Source organism: Lynx rufus, unplaced genomic scaffold, assembly GCF_022079265.1.
Source record: "Lynx rufus isolate CCGP_SWC_20201006 ecotype Redwood Valley unplaced genomic scaffold, mLynRuf1.p SCAF_51, whole genome shotgun sequence".
NCBI lineage: Eukaryota > Metazoa > Chordata > Mammalia > Carnivora > Felidae > Lynx > Lynx rufus.
The window spans coordinates 607,133-629,189 of NW_025814869.1; the positions used below are offsets into that span (position 1 = coordinate 607,133).

The window sequence follows — 22,057 nt, forward strand, 5'->3', positions numbered from 1 at the left end:
TGGTTAATTTTTTTCTATTTTTTTTTCTCATTTCTCTCTCATTAAATTCTATGCTAAATATTGTTTCTTCATTTGCTTTAGGTTTACTTTGATCTTTTTCCAGTGTCTTTAGGTAGAAAGTAGGGTTTTGTTTTTTAAATTTATTTTGTTTTGAGGTGTTTGTTTTGCTGATGTAATTATTTATAACCATAAATTTTCTTCTAAGTAATGTGTTAGCTGCCATATTAAATTTAGGTATGTTCTAGCCTCGTTTTCACCTACTTTAAGGTACTTTGTAGTTTCTCTTTGATTTCTTCATTGACACCTTGATTATTGAGAAATGTGTGGTATGATTTCCACATAGTTGTGACTTTCTCAAATTTTCTTATTTTCCCATGTTTTGCTCCATTTTGATGAATGAGCACAGTTTTTTATAATTTCATTCATTTAAAATTTATTTGCTTGTTTTGTGACTTGATGGAGTCCGTCTTGCAGAATATTCTGTGTGCACTTTGAGCAGAAGTGTATTCTGTTGTTGAGTGGAGTGTTCTATAAATACTTTCTCGTGTTTAGTGTTGTTAAAGTATTATGTTAACTTGCTGGTTTCTGTCTGAGTACTCTATCCATTATCTTGGATATAATATATGTTCTTTTATATATCATGTACATTCTGTATGTACTGTACATCATAGATCTGTATGTAGGCAAGTCATCAGCTTTTGTTGAATTTTCAGTGCTTCTCTTCATTTATAACAGCCCTTTGCTTTATGTATTTTATATTTTTGTTTGGTTATGTTAAATTTTCAAACCATGGATTCCAGTTACAAGCTGTAACCAGTTTAATATTCCTGACATTCTGACTTGATAGAAACAAACTGACCATATAGCTGTGCCTTTCAAGGATATGATAGCTGTGTCTTTCAAGGTTATGAAACTAAATTGATTTAAAAGACGAATGTTTTTGTTTGCTTGCTACAAAAACTTTGTAACTTCCATTCTTTAAGTCCCATGATTCTTAAAATAGGAAGGTAAAAATTTTATTTTCAGATTCCTGGGTGTCTTTACCACATCAAGAAGCTCCTAGAAGGAGAAGTAGACAGAGTTAGAACCTACCTATGCCTTAACACACAGTAAGAATTACGTATTTTGTATTTGTGTATGTAATTTCTATATACCATATTTATATACACTTTGATTTTGCTTTACTTAGATCAGAAATTATCAGGGACACCTGGGTGGCTTAGTCAGTTAAGCGTCTGACTTCACCTCGCCTCAGGTCATGTCTGTGCTGATAACTCAGAGCATGGAGACTGCCTTGGATTCTGTGTCTCCCTCTTTCTCTGCCCCTACCCTGATCGTGTGCATGCTTTCTCTCTCTCACCGTATCTCAAAAGTAAATGTTAAACAACTTTTAAATTGTCGTATGATAGGCTTAAATGATACAGTTCTCCACCTTTTTTGCTTAGTTCCTGCCTTTCTCCTTTCTTCATTGTATCAAAAAGATGGGAAGGCCTGACAAATAAAAATTTCTTCATAAGTTTATTTTTTAGTTTTTTGGATGAGTGGGAAACTTTAGAAAATTTGTTGTTGGTCTTGTTTAATTAGAGATAAAATAGTAATTTTATGTAAACTAGGTGTTTATTATTATCACATAGTTTCCTGTAGTTATGTAATGATAATTATAACTCTGAAATCAGCAGTTTGTGCAATGAAATTCAATCTCCTGAAGACCAAACTACAAATTTTATGGCACTCATACATGCATAACAGTGTAAAACAGAAATCAGGACAGATGACAGTAAGGTATGCAGAAGGATTTTGGAAAACCGTTTTAACTCTCCATTATGAGAATCTTGCAGTGATTCTAAACTCATTTTTTTTAAACAGGAAACAACTGATCACTAGGCTAGAAAAGCAGCTTCTAGGTGAACACTTATCAGCAGTTCTTCAGAAAGGTAAATGAGAATATGTATGTTTTGAGAAGGCATTATGAAAGAAAATAATTTTATTTTTTTACATTTTTAAATAATTTTAATTATTAATGCGTTCTGTGTGTAAGTCTTCCTTTAAAATGATTGATAAAACCAGATGCAATTTTTTTTCTCATTCTCTCATTTGCCAAAGCAGTTTGTGTCATGTAGTATATTCAGGGATTTTTTATAAGAATACTAAATGAGAGTTACACATATACCTTGAGATAGTAATGTGCTTAAAGCTTTATTTTTGGCTGATGTGTTAAAAATAGTCTGTATTGTTACCTTTGTTTCTGGTGTTTTAAAATCTTAGATTGTAGGTTAGGGCTCTCGAGCACATATTTTGCTTCTGGTATTTTCCCTTTTCTTCACGTAAGGGCAACATTTGTTCAACAAATTTGTGATGAGCTTTTGCTTCGTGGTGCAAAATAAATGGATTCCATACAGGACATACTTTTTTAGAAAACCTTATTAAATGAGTGCATGTAAACTAAAACCTGACGTTGAAAAGAAGGACATTATTGAAAGGAGAGTCTGTGTCCAGTGACCTCCCACAAGGAAAAGATTTAGGCGTGATCATAAACAGGGAATCCTGGTGTTGCTGAAGTATACTGAACAAGGCTTTAGGGAATAGTGAATGTTACTTTAAACTGGAGAGAGTAAGTGTAGTTGATCACATTGGCCTTTTGAAAACTTGGATTGTATTCTAGATATGATTAAAATCTTTTTGAGCATAAAGAGCATGTAGGAGAATACTGTAGTAACTTTTTAGAGAGACGGAGCCTTGATTTTATGGTTGAAGAAGGGAGAATGTCTTATTAATTAAGGTAATTTCATTGTTGGGAAAGGACTTTTTCATATGTTAATCCAGAGTATTGTATAATTTTAAGTTTTATTCCTGTCCACAGTATACATTTGGTTATTATTTTTCCTTATCACTTGAAGTGCCTTGTAAATAAACTAACTGTAAATACATAAAATTTAACTATATTTTAATTTATCTTATTTCATCTCTTTCCACCTCGTTTCCTTCCATGTCATTTAATCTCATTTCATTTCACTTGAAGAGAGAGTGACCCTGACGAGAGGGCCAAAGGGAGAGAGAGAGAGAATCCTAAGAAGGCTCTACACTTATTGTTGAACCTGACACAGGCTCAGTCTCATGACCCTGGGATCATGACCTGAGCCACTGAAATCCAGAGTTGGATGTTCAGCTGACTGACCCAACCAGGCACCCCTAACTATTTATTTGACAACAGAAATATAGAGTGGGGAGAGCACCAATACGGTGAATTTTTCTATTAGAAGGAAATTCATATCATCAGAAAGGTATTTCAGATCTTTGAAATTAAAATGAAATAGAGTCAGAAGAACTCATAATTTAAAATTTTTCTATCATATTATTATTATTATTATTATTATTATTATTATTATTATTATTATTATTATTATTATTATTTGGAATATGAATGCAGCTGAGTGAGGTGTCCAGGATCACCCTCAAGTTCAGCAATTTGCTAAAAAGTACTCCCAAGAATTCAGAAAAGATAACGATGAAAAATGTAAATTGAAATCATCAAAGAGAAGAGGATCATAGAACAAAGTCCAGGCATGAACTTTCAGTTGTCTTCTCCCACTAGGGTTGTATGGACAGAGCTTAACTCTCCCAGAAATTGTGATTGACAGCATGCATATAGTGTTGCCAAGTAGGGAAACTCCCATCACATGGTTGACTTTCAGCATGACTGATCTTAGTGTCCAGTCCCTTCAGAGATCAGGCTGGTATTTCCTGGCCCAAACCCCCCACCATGAGTCACATTTTACCATGAACTGTGCAGCATGGCCCATTGCCCCCCAGTAAATAAATTTTTTTGCTGCGTGGTATTCAGAGAGTTTACTGATTACCTTCCAGAAGCTGTATAAAGGCCAGACTTTTCTTTAAGCAAGAGATACCCTTTACTGCACAATAATAGAATGGAATTAGATAAACTTAAAATAATTGTGTTTCTAATCTTAGTCTTAGAATAGAGTAATACTGTAAGCCCCACATATGACTTACGGACATTTTCACTCTTCTAGGAAACATCTTTGGGATGGGTTTCTACAGGTCTAACAGGTGTTTGTCCTTGAAAACCAGTGGTGTTTGTTTGTTTGTTTGTTTGTTTGTTTGTTTGTTTGACCTACTAAATAGATTATTGTTTCTGTGGTAACAGAAAAATGTGCATATTGGGGCGCCTGGGTGGCGCAGTCGGTTAAGCGTCCGACTTCAGCCAGGTCACGATCTCGCGGTCCGTGAGTTCAAGCCCCGCGTCGGGCTCTGGGCTGATGGCTCAGAGCCTGGAGCCTGTTTCCAGTTCTGTGTCTCCCTCTCTCTCTGCCCCTCCCCCATTCATGCTCTGTCTCTCTCTGTCCCAAAAATAAATAAACGTTGGAGGAAAAAAAAAAAAAAAGAAAAATGTGCATATCTACAAGGCTTTCCACATAGTTTGTGAAGCACCTGAATTAAGGAGAGGATTCTCAGTAAGAATGAGGAAATGTTTTAGTTTTTTCACTGCTGAATGGACAGATGGACGTATTTTGGATTGGAGAAAATTTGTGAACTGTTGCTTATTAGTGGAAAGAAAAATTCTTGTTTATTAGGATTCCAGATAGTAGTAAACTTCATGGATGCCTATTTATGGGTTAACCATCGTGTACATTCTCTGTATCCTTTCATACCTACATCTCTTCTGGGCTTGCAGTCCTCGCAATAATTAAGCTGATGGTCAGGGAACGAAGACTGATTCTAACAGGGGTGTTAGGCAGACATTTCAGAAGACAAATCACCCATTAGGTATTAGGATACATTAGGTATCCCCGAGAAGTTATGAACTAGAAGTGATTTCTGGATCATCTTAGTACAAATATTCTTACAAATCTTGGCTTATTTATAGGATTTCTTTACTTAAAAGTAAATTTCTCCTTAGAAATGTTATAGGTCCATTGTATCTCAGGGTTTCAGTTGAAGCATTTGTAATTATGTGCAGTCTTATGTAGATCCTCACATTTATATTAAATAAATGCATTCTTAGTAAATTTTTCTAGCTAAAATGGAAGTCCCATATCTCCCCCTACCTTCAGTATTCACTAAATACTGACTGAAGATATTTAGGGTACAATTTACTGCAAAGTGAAGGTTCAGAGAAATGGCTGGATCCAGAGAAAACAAAACAAAACAAACCCCATCCCATGAGTTCATCTACACAGAGGTCATAATAATGGCAAAAATTAAAAGATAAAAGTCTTTCAAGATTCTAGGATATGTGCTGCTGAAATGAGCACGATCTTTCAACATTCTGAAGAAAATTGTTTTCCAAACCAGAAAGTCTACAAGATGCAGCCTTGTTTTATTAATCTAAAATTATGTCTGAGAGATATAGGAAGTATACATTTATAAGCCAGCAGTGAAGTACTGTTACTTCAGATTGTAAATGTCCTGTTTTGGTAAACATACATAACTTAAACGTCACCGTTTTCACTATTTTTAAGCATACATTTCAGTGGCAGTAATTTCATTCACAATATTTGGAGCCATCAGTACCATCCACCTGCGGAACCTTTTAGGAAAAGGAATCGTGTATGAGCTCAACAATGCACTCTAAATATTTTGATGCTTGCATTCAAAAAAAATTTTTTTCAACGTTTATTTATTTTTGGGACAGAGAGAGACAGAGCATGAACGGGGGAGGGCACAGAGAGAGGGAGACACAGAATCGGAAACAGGCTCCAGGCTCTGAGCCATCAGCCCAGAGCCTGACGTGGGGCTCGAACTCACGGACCGCGAGATCGTGACCTGGCTGAAGTCGGACGCTTAACCGACTGCGCCACCCAGGCGCCCCCTTTTTTTTTTTTTAATTTTTTTTGATGCTTGCATTTTAAATTGTTAACTATTTTCAATATAAATGTAGTTACAGTGCAGAAAATATGGCAAGTGGCTCTGAAAATGCCTTATTGAGTTATTTGGTGTATTAACTACCTGAACTGCAGGAACAGCCAGCTGCCACTCCAGTGGGCTGCTTGCTGCATCTTGGAAGCATCTTTATCCCTGCACACTGCGGGAAGTGCTTGCATATGCCTTTTGCAACCTCCTTGGTACTGCGTTATCCTTAGCGGGCAAGCTGCGTAGAGATGGGGCAGCTGGATGTGGCTGGAGCGTTTCTTGGCCTGGGAAAGAGTACACACTGCTTTGCGCCACAGACTTATCCCACCAAGATCCCAGAAGCAGTGATGTTGGGCAGCTCCATGCCCAGGCCTAGAACCAGAGGGGCTGCTGATAACTGTAGCACATGACAATCCAAGAGGACCAGAGGAACATCAACCAAGAGAAGGTGGTGCCTGCTCGATAAACTCGGGAAGGCGTGGCTGTACTGAAGGCCAGGAACCATGCTTTGCGGTGTCACAGCAAAGGCCCAAGACACCACAGATTGCACCTCTTAAGGATCTTCCTATGCATGATGAACATGCTGCTGTACCTCCCTGGGAAGCAAACAGTAAGCATCCTCCATTTACCAGGTGGATAAAACACAAGAATAGACTGGAAAAGGCCAGATGAATCTAAAAAAAAAAAAATCATGAAAATGTGCTGGCTTTCAATTTAGCTTTTACTTTACCTTGACCAAGAAAACCACTGGTATCTCTTGATTATCCAATGGCTAGTAGTTTTGAGTCACCACACATTACGGACATATCAATTGTACTAGAAGATGGAAACCCAATGAATGTTAAAGAAGTCCTAGATTATCATGAGGATATTGACACATACGTTAGGGAAATGGAGATTAAATGTCAACCTAAAGGGGCACCTGGGTGGCTCTGTCAGTGGAGCTTAAGTTAAGTGTCCAATTTGGGCTCAGGTCATAATCTTGCAGTTCATTAGTTCGAGACCCGCTTAGGTCTCTGTCCTGACAGAGCAGAGGCTGGAGCCTGCTTCGGATTCTGTGTCTCCCTCTCTCTCTGGCCCTCCTGCACCTGTGCTCTGTCTCTCTGTATCTCAAAAATGAATTTAATGTTAACATTTTTTTAATGCAGGCCTCAAGTGGGTTACATGAAGAAATCTGTAAGACCACATAAACAGTTTGACGGCTGTGCTTGTGGACTGGTTTAAATGGGAGAATAGTACAAAGCACAGAATGAGACCCTGCATTTGGCTGTGAACTATATTGATAGATTTCTTTCATCAGTGTCTTTGTGCAGGAAATCTACACCTTCTGGGCACACTTCCATGCTGTTAGCCTCAAAGTTTGAAGAAATATACCTACTTGCACCAACAGTAAATCAGTTCTCCACCATAACTTGTCCACCAGCAGTCTGCAGACTGCAAAGTTGAAAGTTTAGCAATGTTTCTGTGAGAATTAAGTTTGATAGATACCATACCTAAAGTACTTGCCATTACTAGAGCAGCCTTTCATTTCACACTCCACACAGCCACAGGACAAAGCTGCCCTAAATAATGAGTTCAAAAGACTGGAACTAATATCCTGGAGTTGGTCATACGTCTGTGGGTCCATGTCTGGGTTCTGTCTTCTGTTCTGTTGATCTGAGTGTCTGTTCTTGTGCCAGTGCCATACTGTCTTGATGATTAGAGCTTTGTAGTATAGCCTGAAGTCTGGGATTGTGAGGCCTCCTGCTTTGGTTTTCTTTTTCAAGATTGCTTTGGCCATTGAGGGCATTTTCTGGTTCCATACACATTTTAGGATTGTTTGCTCTAGCTCTGTGAAGAATGCTGGTGTTATTTTGATAGACATTGCATTGAACGTGTAGATTGCTTTAGGTAGTATTGACCTTTTAACAATATTTGTTCTTCCTATGGAGCATGGAATCTTTTTCCATTTTTTTGTGTCTTCTGCCATTTGCCTCATAAGCTTTCTATTGTTTTCAGTGTATAGATTTTCTGCCTCTTTGGTTAGATGTATTTCTAGGTATTTTATGGGTTTTTGGTGCAACTGAAGATGGGATCAATTCCTTGATTTCTATTTCTGTCGCTTCACTGTTGGTGTATAGGAATGCAGTTGATTTCTGTGCGTTGATTTTATATCCTGCAACTTTGTTGAATTCATGAATTAATTTTGGTAGTTTTTGGTGGAATCTTTTGGGTTTTCCATATAGAGTATCATGTCGTCTGTGAAGAGTGAATGTTTGACCTCCTCCTGGCTGATTTGGAAGCCTTTTATTTCTTTGTGTTGTCTGATGGCAGAGGCTAAGACTTCCAATACTATGTTGAGTAACAGTGGCGAGAGAGGACATCCCTGTCTTGTTCCTGACCTTAGGGAGAAAGCTCTCAGTTTTTCCCCATTGAGGATGATATTAGCATTGGGTCATTCATATATGACTTTTATGATCTCGAGGTATGCTCCTTCTATCCCTACTTTCTTGAGGGTTTTTATCAAGAAAGGATGCTGTATTTTGTCACATGTTTTCTCTGAGTCTGTTGAGAGGATCGTATGGGTCTTGTCCTTTCTTTTATTGATGTGATGATTCACATTATTTGCCTTGTGGGTATTGAACCAGCTCTGCATCCCAGGTATAAATCCCACTTGGTTGTGGTGAATCCTTTTTTTTTAATGTATTGTTGAATCCAGTTGCCTACTAACTTGTTGAGGATTTTTGCATCCATGTTCATACTTTTTAATGTATTCTTTTAATGTATTTAATGTATTTTAATGTATTGTTGGCTAACATCTTGGTGAGGAATTTTGCGTCCATGTTCATCAGGGAAATTGGTCTATAGTTCTCCTTTTTAGTGGGGTCTCTGGTTTTGGAATCAAGGTAATGCTGACTTCATAGGAAGAGTTTGGAAGTTTTCCTTCCATTTCTATGTTTTGGAACAGCTTCAAGAGAATAGGTGTTCACTCTTCATTAAATATTTGGTTGAATTCCCCCGGAAAGCCATCTGGCCCTGGACTCTGGGTTTTGACAGAGTTTTTATTAGTGATTCGATTTCCTTACTGGTAATGGGTGTGTTGAAATTTTGTATTTCTTCCTGTTTCAGTTTTGGTAGTGTATATGTTTCTAGGAATTTGTCCACTTCTTCCAGATTGCCCATTTTATTGGCATATAATTGCTCATAATATTCGCTTGTTATGGTTTTTATTTCTGCTGTGTTGGTTGTGAGCTCTCCTCTTTCATTCTTGATGTTATTTACTTGGGTCCTTTCCTTTTTCTTCTTGATCAAACTGGCTAGTGGTTTATCAATTGTGTTAATTCTTTCAAAGAAGAAGCTTCTGGTTTCATTGATCTGTTCTACTGTTTGTTTGTTTGGTTGGTTGGTTGGTTGGTTGTTTTCGATAACATTAATTTCTGCTCTAATCTGTATTATTTCCTGTCTTCTGCTGGTGTTAGGTTTTATTTGCTGTCCTTTTTCCAGCTCCATAAGGCGTAAGGTTAGGTTGTGTCTCTGCGATCTTTCTTCCTTCTTCAGGGAGGCCTGGATTGCTGTATACTTTCCTCTTATGACCTCCTTTGTTGCATCTCAGAGGTTTTGGGATGTGGTATTGTCATTTTCATTGACTTTGATAAGCTGTTTAATTTCCCTCTTAACTGCTGGGTTAGCCCATTCATTCTTTAGTAGGATGTTCTTCAGTCTCCAAGTATTTGTTACCTTTCCAATTTTTTTTTCTCATGGTTGATTTTGAGTTCCATAGTGTAGTGGTCTGAAAATATGCACGGTGTGATCTCTATACTTTTGTACTTACTTAGGGCTGATTTGTGTCCCAGTATATGGCCAATTCTGGAGAACATTCCATGTGCACTTGTGAAGAATGTATATTCTATTGCTATAGGATGAAATGTTCTGAATATATCTGTGAAGTCCATCTGGTCCAGTGTGTCATTCAAAGCCATTGTGTCCTTCTTGATATTTTGATTGGACGATCTGTGCGTTGCTGTGACTGGGGTGTTGAAGTCTCCTACTATAACGGTATTACTATCAATGAGTTTCTTTATGTTTGTGATTAATTGAATTAAATATTTGGGTGCTGCCTCATTTGGCACATAAATGTTTACAATTGTTAGGTCTTCTTGGTGGGTAGACCCCTTGGTTATGACATAATGCCTTTTCTGCATCTCTCGATACATTATTTATTTTAAAGTCTAGATTGCCTGATAGAAGTGTGGCTACTCTGGCTTTCTTTTGTTGACCATTAGCATGATAGATGGTTCCCCATCCGCTTGTTTTCAATCTGAAGGTGTCTTTAGGTCTCAAGTGGGTCTCTTGTAAACAGCATATAGATGGTAATTGTTTTCTTACCCATTCTGTTACCGTATGTCTTTGGATTGGAGCATTGAGTACATTGACATTTAGAGTGAGTACTGAAAGATATGAATTTATTGCCATTATAATGCTTGTAGAATTGGAGTACTGGTGATCTTCTCTGGTCCTTTCTTTCTTGCTTTTGGTATGTATGTACGTACGTACGTATGTACGTACGTATGTGTGTATGTATGTGTGTGTGCATATATATGTGTATATATATTTGTATATATGTATACATATACGTATATGCGTGTATATATATGTATGTATGTGTGTGTGTGTGTATACATACATTTTTTTTTCATCTTCTCTCCCCTCGGAGAGTCCCCCTTAAAATTTTTTGCAGGGCTGGTTTAGTGGACACATGCTCCTTTAATTTTTGTCTGGGAATCTTTATCTTTCCTTTTACTTAGAATGACCATCTTGCTGGATAAAGAATTCTTGGCTGTCTATTTTTCTGATTCAGCACCTTAAAATATCCTGCCACTCCTTTCTGGCCTGCCGAGTTTCTGTGGATAGGTCTGCTGAAAAGCTGTTCTGTCTTCCCTTATAGTTTAGGGACCTTTTTCCCTTGCTGCTTTGATAAGTCTCTCCTTGCCTGACTGTTTTGTGAATTTGACTATGATACGCGTTGTTGAGGGTCAGTTTTTATTGAATCTCATGGGGGTCCTCTGTGCTTCCTGGATTTTGATGTCTGTGTCTTTCCCCAGGTTAGCAAAGTTTTCTGCTGTGATTTGCTCACTTAACCCTTCTACCCCTATTTCTCTCTCTTCCTCCTCTGGGACCCCTATGATTCTGATGTCGTTACTTTTTAATGCGTCAGTGATTTCTCTAATTCTTAAATCGTACCCCTTTGCCTTAATCTCCCTCTTTTTCTCTGCTTTCTTATTCTCTATAAATTTGTCGTCTATATCGCTGATTCTCTTTTCTGCCTCATCCATGCTTGCTGCCCCTGCATCCATCCGTGATCACAGCTCAGTTATAGCATTTTTTTTAATTTAACTCTGGCTATTTTTTACTTCTTTTATCTCTGCACAAAGGGATTGTAGTCTGTTTTGGACCCCAGCCGGTATTCTTATTATCGTGATTCTAAATTCTGGTTCAGACATCTTGCTTGTATCTGTGTTGGTTAAATCCCTGGCTGTCGTTTCTTCGTGCTCTTTCTTTTGGGATGAATTCCTGCTGAATTCTGTGGTTCAGGTTGCGCAGAGTGTTGTGTTAATCCTCCAATCAGTTTTGTAGGTGTGTAGGATGGTTCAGTGTTCATCTCAACAATAATATTTTATAATGTAAATTGAAAATAGAGATTTGTACATAATGAGGCCCCAAATGTAGAAAACTAAGATGTTTTTCTATTCAAGTCCTATCTTTGGATTTAAGAAATATTTCACTACCCAAAGTCCTACTTCTCTTTAAAACATTGTTATATAATTTACATGCCATAAAATCTATCTGTTTTAACACACATATTTGATTGGTTTTTAGTATATTAATGACAATGTGCAGTCATTGCCCCTGTGCAGATTAGAACAACTTTTTAATGATTGACCGTTTTCAGTTTACCGTTACAGTTTTAATGCTTAGAAATGCCAGTGAGAGGCGCCTGGGTGGCGCAGTCGGTTAAGCGTCCGACTTCAGCCAGGTCGCGATCTCGCGGTCCGTGAGTTCGAGCCCCGCGTCGGGCTCTGGGCTGATGGCTCAGAGCCTGGAGCCTGTTTCTGATTCTGTGTCTCCCTCTCTCTCTGCCCCTCCCCAGTTCATGCTCTGTCTCTCTCTGTCCCAAAAATAAATAAACGTTGAAAAAAAAAAAAAGAAAAGAAATGCCAGTGAAAAATCTACAACCGAATATGTCATCTGTTAATAGCTTTTTTCATCTTCTGTTTTTATAATGAATTTAAATTTGAACAGAAAACGATTTATACTTCACATAAAGCATAATAATAAATGGTAAACTGGTAGTATGGATTGATTAAAATGTAGGAATTTATCACCATAGTTACTGGGAAGTGAGAGGTGAACTGCAATAGCATAGTTTTTAGATCTCCGAAGTTGAGGAATGCTGAAAAGTTATTAATTTATAAATTGGCAGATACGTAAATTATGGTATTTTATGAACCTTAGTTTCTTTATTTTATATGTTCTGTATGGTATATATATTTCTAGGATAGAGTTGGCAGAAAGTTTCTTTGGACGGTGAGGGTTCTTCAGGTAATGTTGAATAGAGAAAAGCAACATGTTGATATTGAAGTATTCTGATGCTGAACACGTGGCTTTTTAGAAGCAAATATACTGCCATATATCTTTGGCATTCTGGGGCTTTTATGCTTGTTTATTTATTTATCGAATGATTATATGTGTCCATATATTTGGGTATATTGTATACCTTCCTGTTCTTATGTAAAAAATCAGTATCTGGCACTTATCAGATATTTAATGTTTCTAAGTACAGTTGTATTTACAATGTGTAATTTTCTAATTCATGCACAGTAATAATCTGTATTACAAACTTATTTACCATAAATTTATGTGATGTATGTCTTGCGGCAATAATACGACATACACAGTGTGTTACAAGACAGCATTGTGACAGTGGAAAAACAAATAGTCCAGAGGAATAAATTACACTCTTTTTTCTGCCATCCATCTAATTATTTCTTAATAAACACTTACCGATACTACACTTACTTGCAAAGTTTAGGACTGTAGCATTTTTAATCCATAGTAAATGTCTTGAATGTAACAATCTGAAATTAATGTATCATTTAACGTATATCTGAGGTGGGTATTTGTATTGCTAATTTTGCTTTCATGTTTCTAATATTCAGGCTTAAACTTTCTTCTTGATGAAAACAGAATTGAGGATTTGTCTTTAGTCTACCAACTATTTAGTAGGATAGAATGTGGATTTCAAGTTCTTCTCCAGCATTGGATTGAGTATATCAAGGTATTTATTTAAAGAAGATGCTGCATTAAGTAATTTAGATTATATACGGCTAATTTTTCCCCCTTTAATGATGTATTGTTTATAATTTAGAACTTTCTATCTTTAAGACATGTTTAGCTTGAAATTGATGAAGAATCTATGTTCTAAGCCTTCTTGAAACTCTTATTTCTCTGTATATGTAAAGTCTTTCTCCCCCAAATAATACTTGCTTTTTGAAGGGGAAGAGTGGGGACATTATTTATTGGTGTAACATTTTCTTTTAGTGCCTCACATTTCTTTTACCACCTTAAATTTCTACTCTTCTGTTTCATAACAAGAATTTGTTATTGAAAAAGTCTGTAAGCATAAATTGTCTCAGAGAAACAGCGGGGAGAGGGTCGTCACCAGCCGAGTGTCCTCGTAAGTTCAATGTCTTTCAGTGAGTAATTAACTAATACTTTGTAAGTGGTAGACTAACATGAAATTTATTATTTTAACCATTTAGAGATAGGAAATTGGGTGAAATTTAGTTAATTCATAGATACAAACAATAGACGTAGAGACAGACAGAAAGTAGCTTAATAGATGCCAGAGGCTAAGAGGGGAAATGAAAGGAGCAGCTGCGTAAGCGTTGCTGGTTTCCACAAGCATCCTCCCTATTTAGCTCTGGAATATGTTCGCGATTTTTACAGAATCCTAGTACACATTGAGCAGTCACATTACTTACCTTCTCCCTGGAGGCTTTGGCAATTACTAATCAACTTTCTGTGAATACTGATTTTTCTGTTTTGGATATTTCCTAGCAATTAAATCGTATGATATGTGGGTTTTTGTTTGTGCATTCCTTTACATAGGATGATCTTTCAGCAATGTTATAGGAGTCTTTTATCATTTTTAGTGTCAAAATAATATTCCACTGTATATCTGTACTACATTTTGTTCATCAGTTTGTAACTGTATGCACACTTGGATTGTTTCCACCTTTTGATTCCCAGCTTTACTATGGGGGGGGGGGCAGGTTTTGGGAATTGTTCTTAATTTAAAGTTTTATATAACTTCCAGGTAGTTAGCATACACTACAATATTAGTGTCAGATGTACAGTATAGAGATTCAGTCCTTCTGTACAATACATGTGCTCATCACAAGTACCTTTCCCATGCCCTTACCACCTCTTTTCTGTTCTCTAGAGTTAGAAATCTATTTCCAGTCTGTTTCTCTTTCATTTCTGCCTTTGCTCATTTGTTTAGTTTGTTAGGTTCTACATATGGTTGAAATCATGTGGTATTTCCCTTTCTCTGACTAACTTATTTTGCTTCTAGCTCCAAACATGTCATTACAAATGGCAAGATTTTATGCTTTTTTATGGCTTATATTCCATTTTGTATGTAGATCACTACATTCTTTTAATTTTTTAAATTCTTTTTAAATTTAAAATTCAAATTTAAATTTTTTAAAAAGTTAAATTAAATTAAATTCTTTTAATTTTTTAATGTTTATTTTTGAGAGAGAGAACACAAGTTGGGGAGGGGCAGAGAGAGAGGGAGACAGAATCTGAAGCGGGCTCCAGCCTCTGAGCTGTCAGCACAGAGCCTGATGCAGGGCTTGAACTCACAAATTGCGAAATCATGACCTGAGACAAAGTCAGATGTGTAAGCGACTGAGCCACCCATGCGTCCCTACATATACAACTACTTTTTTACTTGAAGTTGGTGAACATATTGACAGTTTCCATATTTTGGCTGTTGTAAATAATCATAATCATAATCACCATAATAATAATAGTAATAACAAATGGTGTAAACATTGGGGTGCATGCATCATTTTGAAATAGTGTTTTTGTATTGTTTGGGTAGGTACGCAGTAGTGCAGTTGCTGGATTATATAGTCTGTTTTTACCTTTTTGAGAATCTGGATACTGTTTCCTAGAGTGGCTTCACCAGTTTGCATTCCCACTAACAGTGCAAGACAGTTCTTCCTCTTTCTCCATATCATCAAAAATACCTAGGGTTTCTTGTGTTGTTGATTTTATCCCTTCTGACAGGTGTGAGGTGATAGCTCATTGTAGCTTTGATTTGTATTTCTCTCATGATGACTGATGTTGAGCTTTTGGCCCTCTAATGTCTTTGGAAGAATGTCTGTTTATATTTTCTGCCATTTGTAGTTGGATTATCCATGTTTTGCTCTTCAGTTTTAACGTCTTTATATACTACGCTTTAACAGTTTTGTCGTTTTTAGATAGTTTCTCTATTCCAGTAGGTTGCTCTCGAGTTTTATTGATTGTTTCCTTCACCGTGCAGAAGCTTTTTATTTTTAGGTACTCCCAATAGTTTATTTCTGCTTTTCTTACCTTACCTCAGAAGACATTCTAGAAAAAAATTGGCTAAGGCTAATGTCAAAGAGGTTACTGCCTGTGCCATCTTCTAGGATCCTAATGGCTTCATGTCTCACGTTTTGGTCTTTCATCCATTTTGAATTTATTTATGTACATGGTGTGAGAAAGTGGTCCGGTTTCAATCCTTCTTATGTTGATATCCAGTTTTCCCAATACCATCTGTTGAAGAGACTAACTCACTATTCTTGCCTTCTTTGTGGACAGTCCATTGACCATATAATTATGCATTCACTTCTGGGGTTTCTGTTCTATTCCACAATCTTTGTGGCTATTTTTGTTCCAGGTCCATACTTTTTAATCTCTACAGCTTTGCAATATAACTTGATGTCTGGAATTGTGATGTCTTTAGCTTTCCTTTTCTTTTTCAAAGTTGCTTTGGCTCTTCAGGGTCTTTTGTGGTTCCATTCTTTTTAGGATTGTTTGTTTCAGCACTGTGAAAAGTGCTAGTGGTATTTTGATAGGGAATACTTTAAATGTGTAGATTTCTCTGGGTAGTGTAGACATTTTAACAATATGTGTTCTTCCAATCCATGAGCATGGGATTTTTTCCCATTTTTTTTGTATTATCTTCGATTTCTTTCATCAGTGTTTTATAGTTTTCAGAGCACAGGTCTTTCACCTCTTTGGTTAGGTATATTCCTAGGTATCTTACTGCAATTGCAAATGGGAGTGCTTCCTCCTTAATTTCTGTTTATGTTGTTTCATTATTGGTGTATAGAAATGCAACAGATTTGTGTACATTGATTTGTATCTTGTGACTTTACGGAATTCATGTATCAGTTTTAGCAGTTTTTGGTGGAATGTTTTGGGTTTTGTAGAGTTATCATGTCACCTGCAAATAGAGAAAGTTTGTCTTTTTCCTTGCTGATTTGGATGCCTTTCCTTCCTTCCCTTCCCTTCCCTTCCCTTCCCTTCCCTTCCCTTCCCTCCCTCCCCTCTCTCTGTCTCTCTCCCCCCCCCTTTCTCTCTCTCTCTTTCTCTCTTTCTTTTCTTTCCTTTTGATTACTGAGGGTATGAATTTTAATACCGTGCTAACTAACATTAGTGGAGAGTGGACATCCCTGTCTTCTAAAGGGAAACCTGTCAGTTTTTCTTCATTGAGGATGATGCTAGCTATGTGTTTTTCACAAATGTCCTTTTTTATGTTGAAGTATATTCCCTGTAAATATTCTTATGAAGGATTTTTATCATGAGTGGATTTTTTTTGGCAAATGCTTTTCTGTATCTGTTGAGATGATTATATGGTTCTTGTCCTTTTCTTTATTAATGTGGAGTGTCATGTAGATTTGGGAATATTGAGCCAACCTTGAAACCCAGGAATAATCTGGTGTATGATTAGTTTAAGAAATTGTTGGATTATATTTGCTAGTATTTCATTGCTAAGTTTTGCATCCATGTCCATAAGGGATGTGGCCTGTAGTTCTCTCTCAGTGTAGTCTTCCTCTTATTTGGAATCAAGATAAAGCTGGTCTCATAGTACGAGTTTGGAAGTTATCCTTCCTTTTCTTTGTTTTAGAATAGTTTGAGAAGAATAGGTATTAACTCTTTTATTTTTTTATTTTTTAATATGAAATTTGTTGTCAAATTGGTTTCCATACAACACCCAGGACTCATACTCAATACCCATCACCCACCCTTCCCTCCCTCCCACCACCCCCTCCCTCCCATCCCCCATCAACCCTCGGTTTATTCACAGTTTTTAACAGTCTCTTATGTTTTGGCTCCCTCCCTCTCTAACCTCTTTTTTATTTCGTCCCTTCCCCGTGGTCTTTTGTTAAGTTTCTCAGGATCCACATAAGAGTGAAAACATATGGTATCTGTCTTTCTCTGTATGACTTATTTCACTTAGCATAACACTCTCCACTTCCATCCATGTTGCTACAAAAGGCCATATTTCTTTCTTTGTCATTGCTTCGTAGTATTCCATTGTGTATGCAAACCACAATTTCTTTATCCATTCGTCAGTTGATGGACACTTGTGCTCTTTCCATAATTTGGCTATTGTCGAAAGTGCTACTATAAACAATGGGGTAAAAGTGCCCCTATGCATCAGCACTCCTGTATCCCTTGGTATTAACTCTTTTAAATGTTTAGTATAATTCATCTGTGAAACCGTCTGTCCCTAGACTTTTAGTTTATTTGGAAAGATTTTGATGACGGATTCAGTTTCTTTTTGGTTATTGACCTGCTCAAGTTTTCACTTTGTTGTTGTTGTTTTTTTTTTGTTTTTTTTTCATTGTCGCAACTTACGTTTCAAGGAATTTATCTCTTTCTTCTAGTTTGTCCAATTTTTTGGCCTATAGTTTGTCTAATATTCTTTTTTTTTTTAATAATTTTGTGGCGTTGGTTGTTATTTCTCTACTTTTATTTGTGATTTTATTTATTTGGGTCCATTCTTTTTTCATTTTGATAAGCTTGGCTAGCGGTGCATCTTCTTTTTTTTTTTTTCAAAGAACTAGCGCCTGGTTTCATTGAGTTGTCTGATTTTTTTTTCTATATCATTTATTTCTGCTCTGGTCTTTATTATTTGCTTCCTTCTGCTGGCTTTAAAACTGCTTTTGGGTCGACAGGAAGATGGCGGCGTAAGAGGACGCTGGGCTCACTGCGCGTCCTGCTGATCACTTAGATTCCACCTACACCTGCCTAAATAACCCAGAAAACAGCCAGAGGATTAGCAGAACGGAGTCACCGGACCCAAGTGCAGACGAGAAGCCCACGGAAGAGGGTAGGAAGGGCGGCGAGGCGGTGCGCGCTCCACGGACTGGCGGGAGGGAGCCAGGGCGGAGGGGCGGCTCGCCAGCCAAGCAGAGCCCCTGAGCCCGGCTTGCAAAAGCGGAGGGGCCTGATGGACTGTGTTCCGACAGCAAGCGCGACTTAGCGTCTGGGAGGTCATAAGTTAACAGCTCTGCTCGGAAAGCGGGAAGGCTGGAGGACAAAGGGAGGGTGAGCTGCGGAGCCCCCGGACGACAGAGCTCAGTTTGGCGGGGAACAAAGGCGCTCACCAGCGCCATCTCCCCCGCCCATCCCCCAGCCAAAATCCCAAAGGGAACCGGTTCCGGCCAGGGAAATTGCTCGCTCCACGCAAACACTCAACTCTGTGCTTCTGCGGAGTCAAACCTCCGGCAGTGGATCTGACTCCCTCCGGCTGCCACAGGGCCCCTCCTGAAGTGGATCACCTAAGGAGAAGCGAGCTAAGCCTGCCCCCCCTGCCGCCGTGCACCTTGCCTTCCCACCCCAGCTAATATGCCAGATCCCCAGCATCACAAGCCTGGCAGTGTGCAAGTAGCCCAGACGGGCCACGCCACCCCACAGTGAATCCTGCCCCTAGGAGAGGGGAAGAGAAGGCACACACCAGTCTGACTGTGGCCCCAGCGGTGGGCTGGGGGCAGACATCAGGACTGACTGCGGCCCCGCCCACCAACTCCAGTTATACACCACAGCACAGGGGAAGTGCCCTGCAGGTCCCCACCACACCAGGGACTATCCAAAATGACCAAGCGGAAGAATTCCCCTCAGAAGAATCTCCAGAAAATAACAACAGCTAATGAGCTGATCAAAAAGGATTTAAATAATATAACAGAAAGTGAATTTAGAATAATAGTCATAAAATTAATCGCTGGGCTGGAAAACAGCATACAGGACAGCAGAGAATCTCTTGCTACAGAGATCAAGGGACTAAGGAACAGTCACGAGGAGCTGAAAAACGCTTTAAAGGAAATGCAAAACAAAATGAAAACCACCACGGCTCGGATGGAAGAGGCAGAGGAGAGAATAGGTGAACTAGAAGATAAAGTTATGGAAAAAGAGGAAGCTGAGAAAAAGAGAGATAAAAAAATCCAGGAGTATGAGGGGAAAATGAGAGACTAAGTGATACACTAAAAAGAAATAATATACGCATAATTGGTATCCCAGAGGAGGAAGAGAGAGGGAAAGGTGCTGAAGGGGTACTTGAAGAAATAATAGCTGAGAACTTCCCTGAACTGGGGAAGGAAAAAGGCATTGAAATCCAAGAGGCACAGAGAACTCCCTTCAGACGTAACTTGAATCGATCTTCTGCATGACATATCATAGTGAAACAGGCAAAATACAAGGATAAAGAGAAAATTCTGAAAGCAGCAAGGGGTAAACGTGCCCTCACATATAAAGGGAGACCTATAAGACTCGTGACTGATCTCTCTTTTGAAACTTGGCAGGCCAGAAAGAATTGGCACGAGATTTTCCGTGTGCTAGACAGCAAAAATATGCAGCCGAGAATCCTTTATCCAGCAAGTCTGTCATTTAGAATAGAAGGAGAGATAAAGGTCTTCCCAAACAAACAAAAACTGAAGGAATTTGTCACCACTAAACCAGCCCTACAAGAGATCCTAAGGGGGACCCTGTGAGACAAAGTACCAGAGACATCACTACAAGCATAAAACATACAGACATCACAATGACTCTAAACCCGTATCTTTCTATAATAACACTGAATGTAAATGGATTAAATGCGCCAACCAAAAGACATAGGGTATCAGAATGGATAAAAAAACAAGACCCATCTATTTGCTGTCTACAAGAGACTCATTTTAGACCTGAGGACACCTTTAGATTCAGAGTGAGGGGATGGAGAACTATTTATCATGCTACTGGAAGCCAAAAGAAAGCTGGAGTAGCCATACTTATATCAGACAAACTAGACTTTAAATTAAAGGCTGTAACAAGAGATGAAGAAGGACATTATATAATAGTTACAGGGTCTATCCATCAGGAAGAGCTTACAATTATAAATGTCTATGCGCCGAATACCGGAGCCCCCAAATATATAAAACAATTACTCATAAACAGAAGCAACCTTATTGATAAGAATGTGATAATTGCAGGGGACTTTAACACCCCACTTACAGAAATGGATAGATCATCTAGACACACGGTCAATAAAGAAACAAGGGCCCTGAATGAGACACTGGATCAGATGGACTTGACAGATCTATTTAGAACTCTGCATCCCAAAGCAACAGAATATACTGTCTTCTCAAGTGCACATGGAACATTCTCCAGGATAGATCATATACTGGGTCACAAAACAGCCCTTCATAAGTTTACAAGAATTGAAATTATACCATGCATACTTTCAGACCACAATGCTATGAAGCTTGAAATCAACCACAGGAAAAAGTCTGGAAAACCTCCAAAAGCATGGAGGTTAAAGAACACCCTACTAACGAATGAGTGGGTCAACCAGGCAATTAGAGAAGAAATCAAAAAATATATGGAAACAAACGAAAATGAAAATACAACAATCCAAACGCTTTGGGACGCAGTGAAGGCAGTCCTGAGAGGAAAATATATTGCAATCCAGGCCTATCTCAAGAAACAAGAAAAATCCCAAATACAAAATCTAACAGCACACCTAAAGGAAATAGAAGCAGAACAGCAAAGGCAGCCTAAACCCAGCAGAAGAAGAGAAATAATAAAGATCAGAGCAGAAATAAACAATATAGAATCTAAAAAAACTGTAGAGCAGATCAACGAAACCAAGAGTTGGTTTTTTGAAAAAATAAACAAAATTGACAAACCTCTAGCCAGGCTTCTCAAAAAGAAAAGGGAGATGACCCAAATAGATAAAATCATGAATGAAAATGGAATTATTACAACCAATCCCTCAGAGATACAAACAATTATCAGGGAATACTATGAAAAATTATATGCCAACAAATTGGACAACCTGGAAGAAATGGACAAATTCCTGAACACCCACACTCTTCCAAAACTCAATCAGGAGGAAATAGAAAGCTTGAACAGACCCATAACCAGCGAAGAAATTGAATCGGTTATCAAAAATCTCCCAACAAATAAGAGTCCAGGACCAGATGGCTTCCCAGGGGAGTTCTACCAGACATTTAAAGCAGAGATAAGGGGCGCCTGGGTGGCGCAGTCGGTTAAGCGTCCGACTTCAGCCAGGTCACGATCTCGCGGTCCGTGAGTTCGAGCCCCGCGTCAGGCTCTGGGCTGATGGCTCAGAGCCTGGAGCCTGTTTCCGATTCTGTGTCTCCCTCTCTCTCTGCCCCTCCCCCGTTCATGCTCTGTCTCTCTCTGTCCCAAAAAATAAATAAACATTGAAAAAAAAAATTAAAAAAAAAAAAGAATCTTTAAGCTCTCTGATTCTATAATTCTTTCACTGCTTATTTAAAAAAAAAATAAAGCAGAGATAATACCTATCCTTCTCAAGCTATTCCAAGAAATAGAAAGGGAAGGAAAACTTCCAGACTCATTCTATGAAGCCAGTATTACTTTGATTCCTAAACCAGACAGAGACCCAGTAAAAAAAGAGAACTACAGGCCAATATCCCTGATGAATATGGATGCAAAAATTCTCAATAAGATACTAGCAAATCGAATTCAACAGCATATAAAAAGAATTATTCACCATGATCAAGTGGGATTCATTCCTGGGATGCAGGGCTGGTTCAACATTCGCAAATCAATCAACGTGATACACCACATTAACAAAAAAAAAGAG

The 22,057-nt window shown here is 38.2% G+C and overlaps 2 protein-coding genes across 4 annotated transcripts in view; both read left to right on the forward strand.

The window, feature by feature from the left end:
• Nucleotides 1–22,057, forward strand: part of LOC124527579 (gamma-taxilin-like) — a 697,565-nt gene that overhangs the window by 516,977 nt on the left and 158,531 nt on the right. The window lies entirely within an intron of this gene.
• Nucleotides 1–22,057, forward strand: part of LOC124527574 (cullin-4B-like) — a 66,029-nt gene that overhangs the window by 12,158 nt on the left and 31,814 nt on the right. Inside the window, 3 exon segments of the mRNA XM_047100670.1 lie at nucleotides 1,004–1,109; nucleotides 1,867–1,934; nucleotides 13,068–13,186. Of these exon segments, the coding sequence (XP_046956626.1) occupies nucleotides 1,004–1,109; nucleotides 1,867–1,934; nucleotides 13,068–13,186 (293 nt within the window).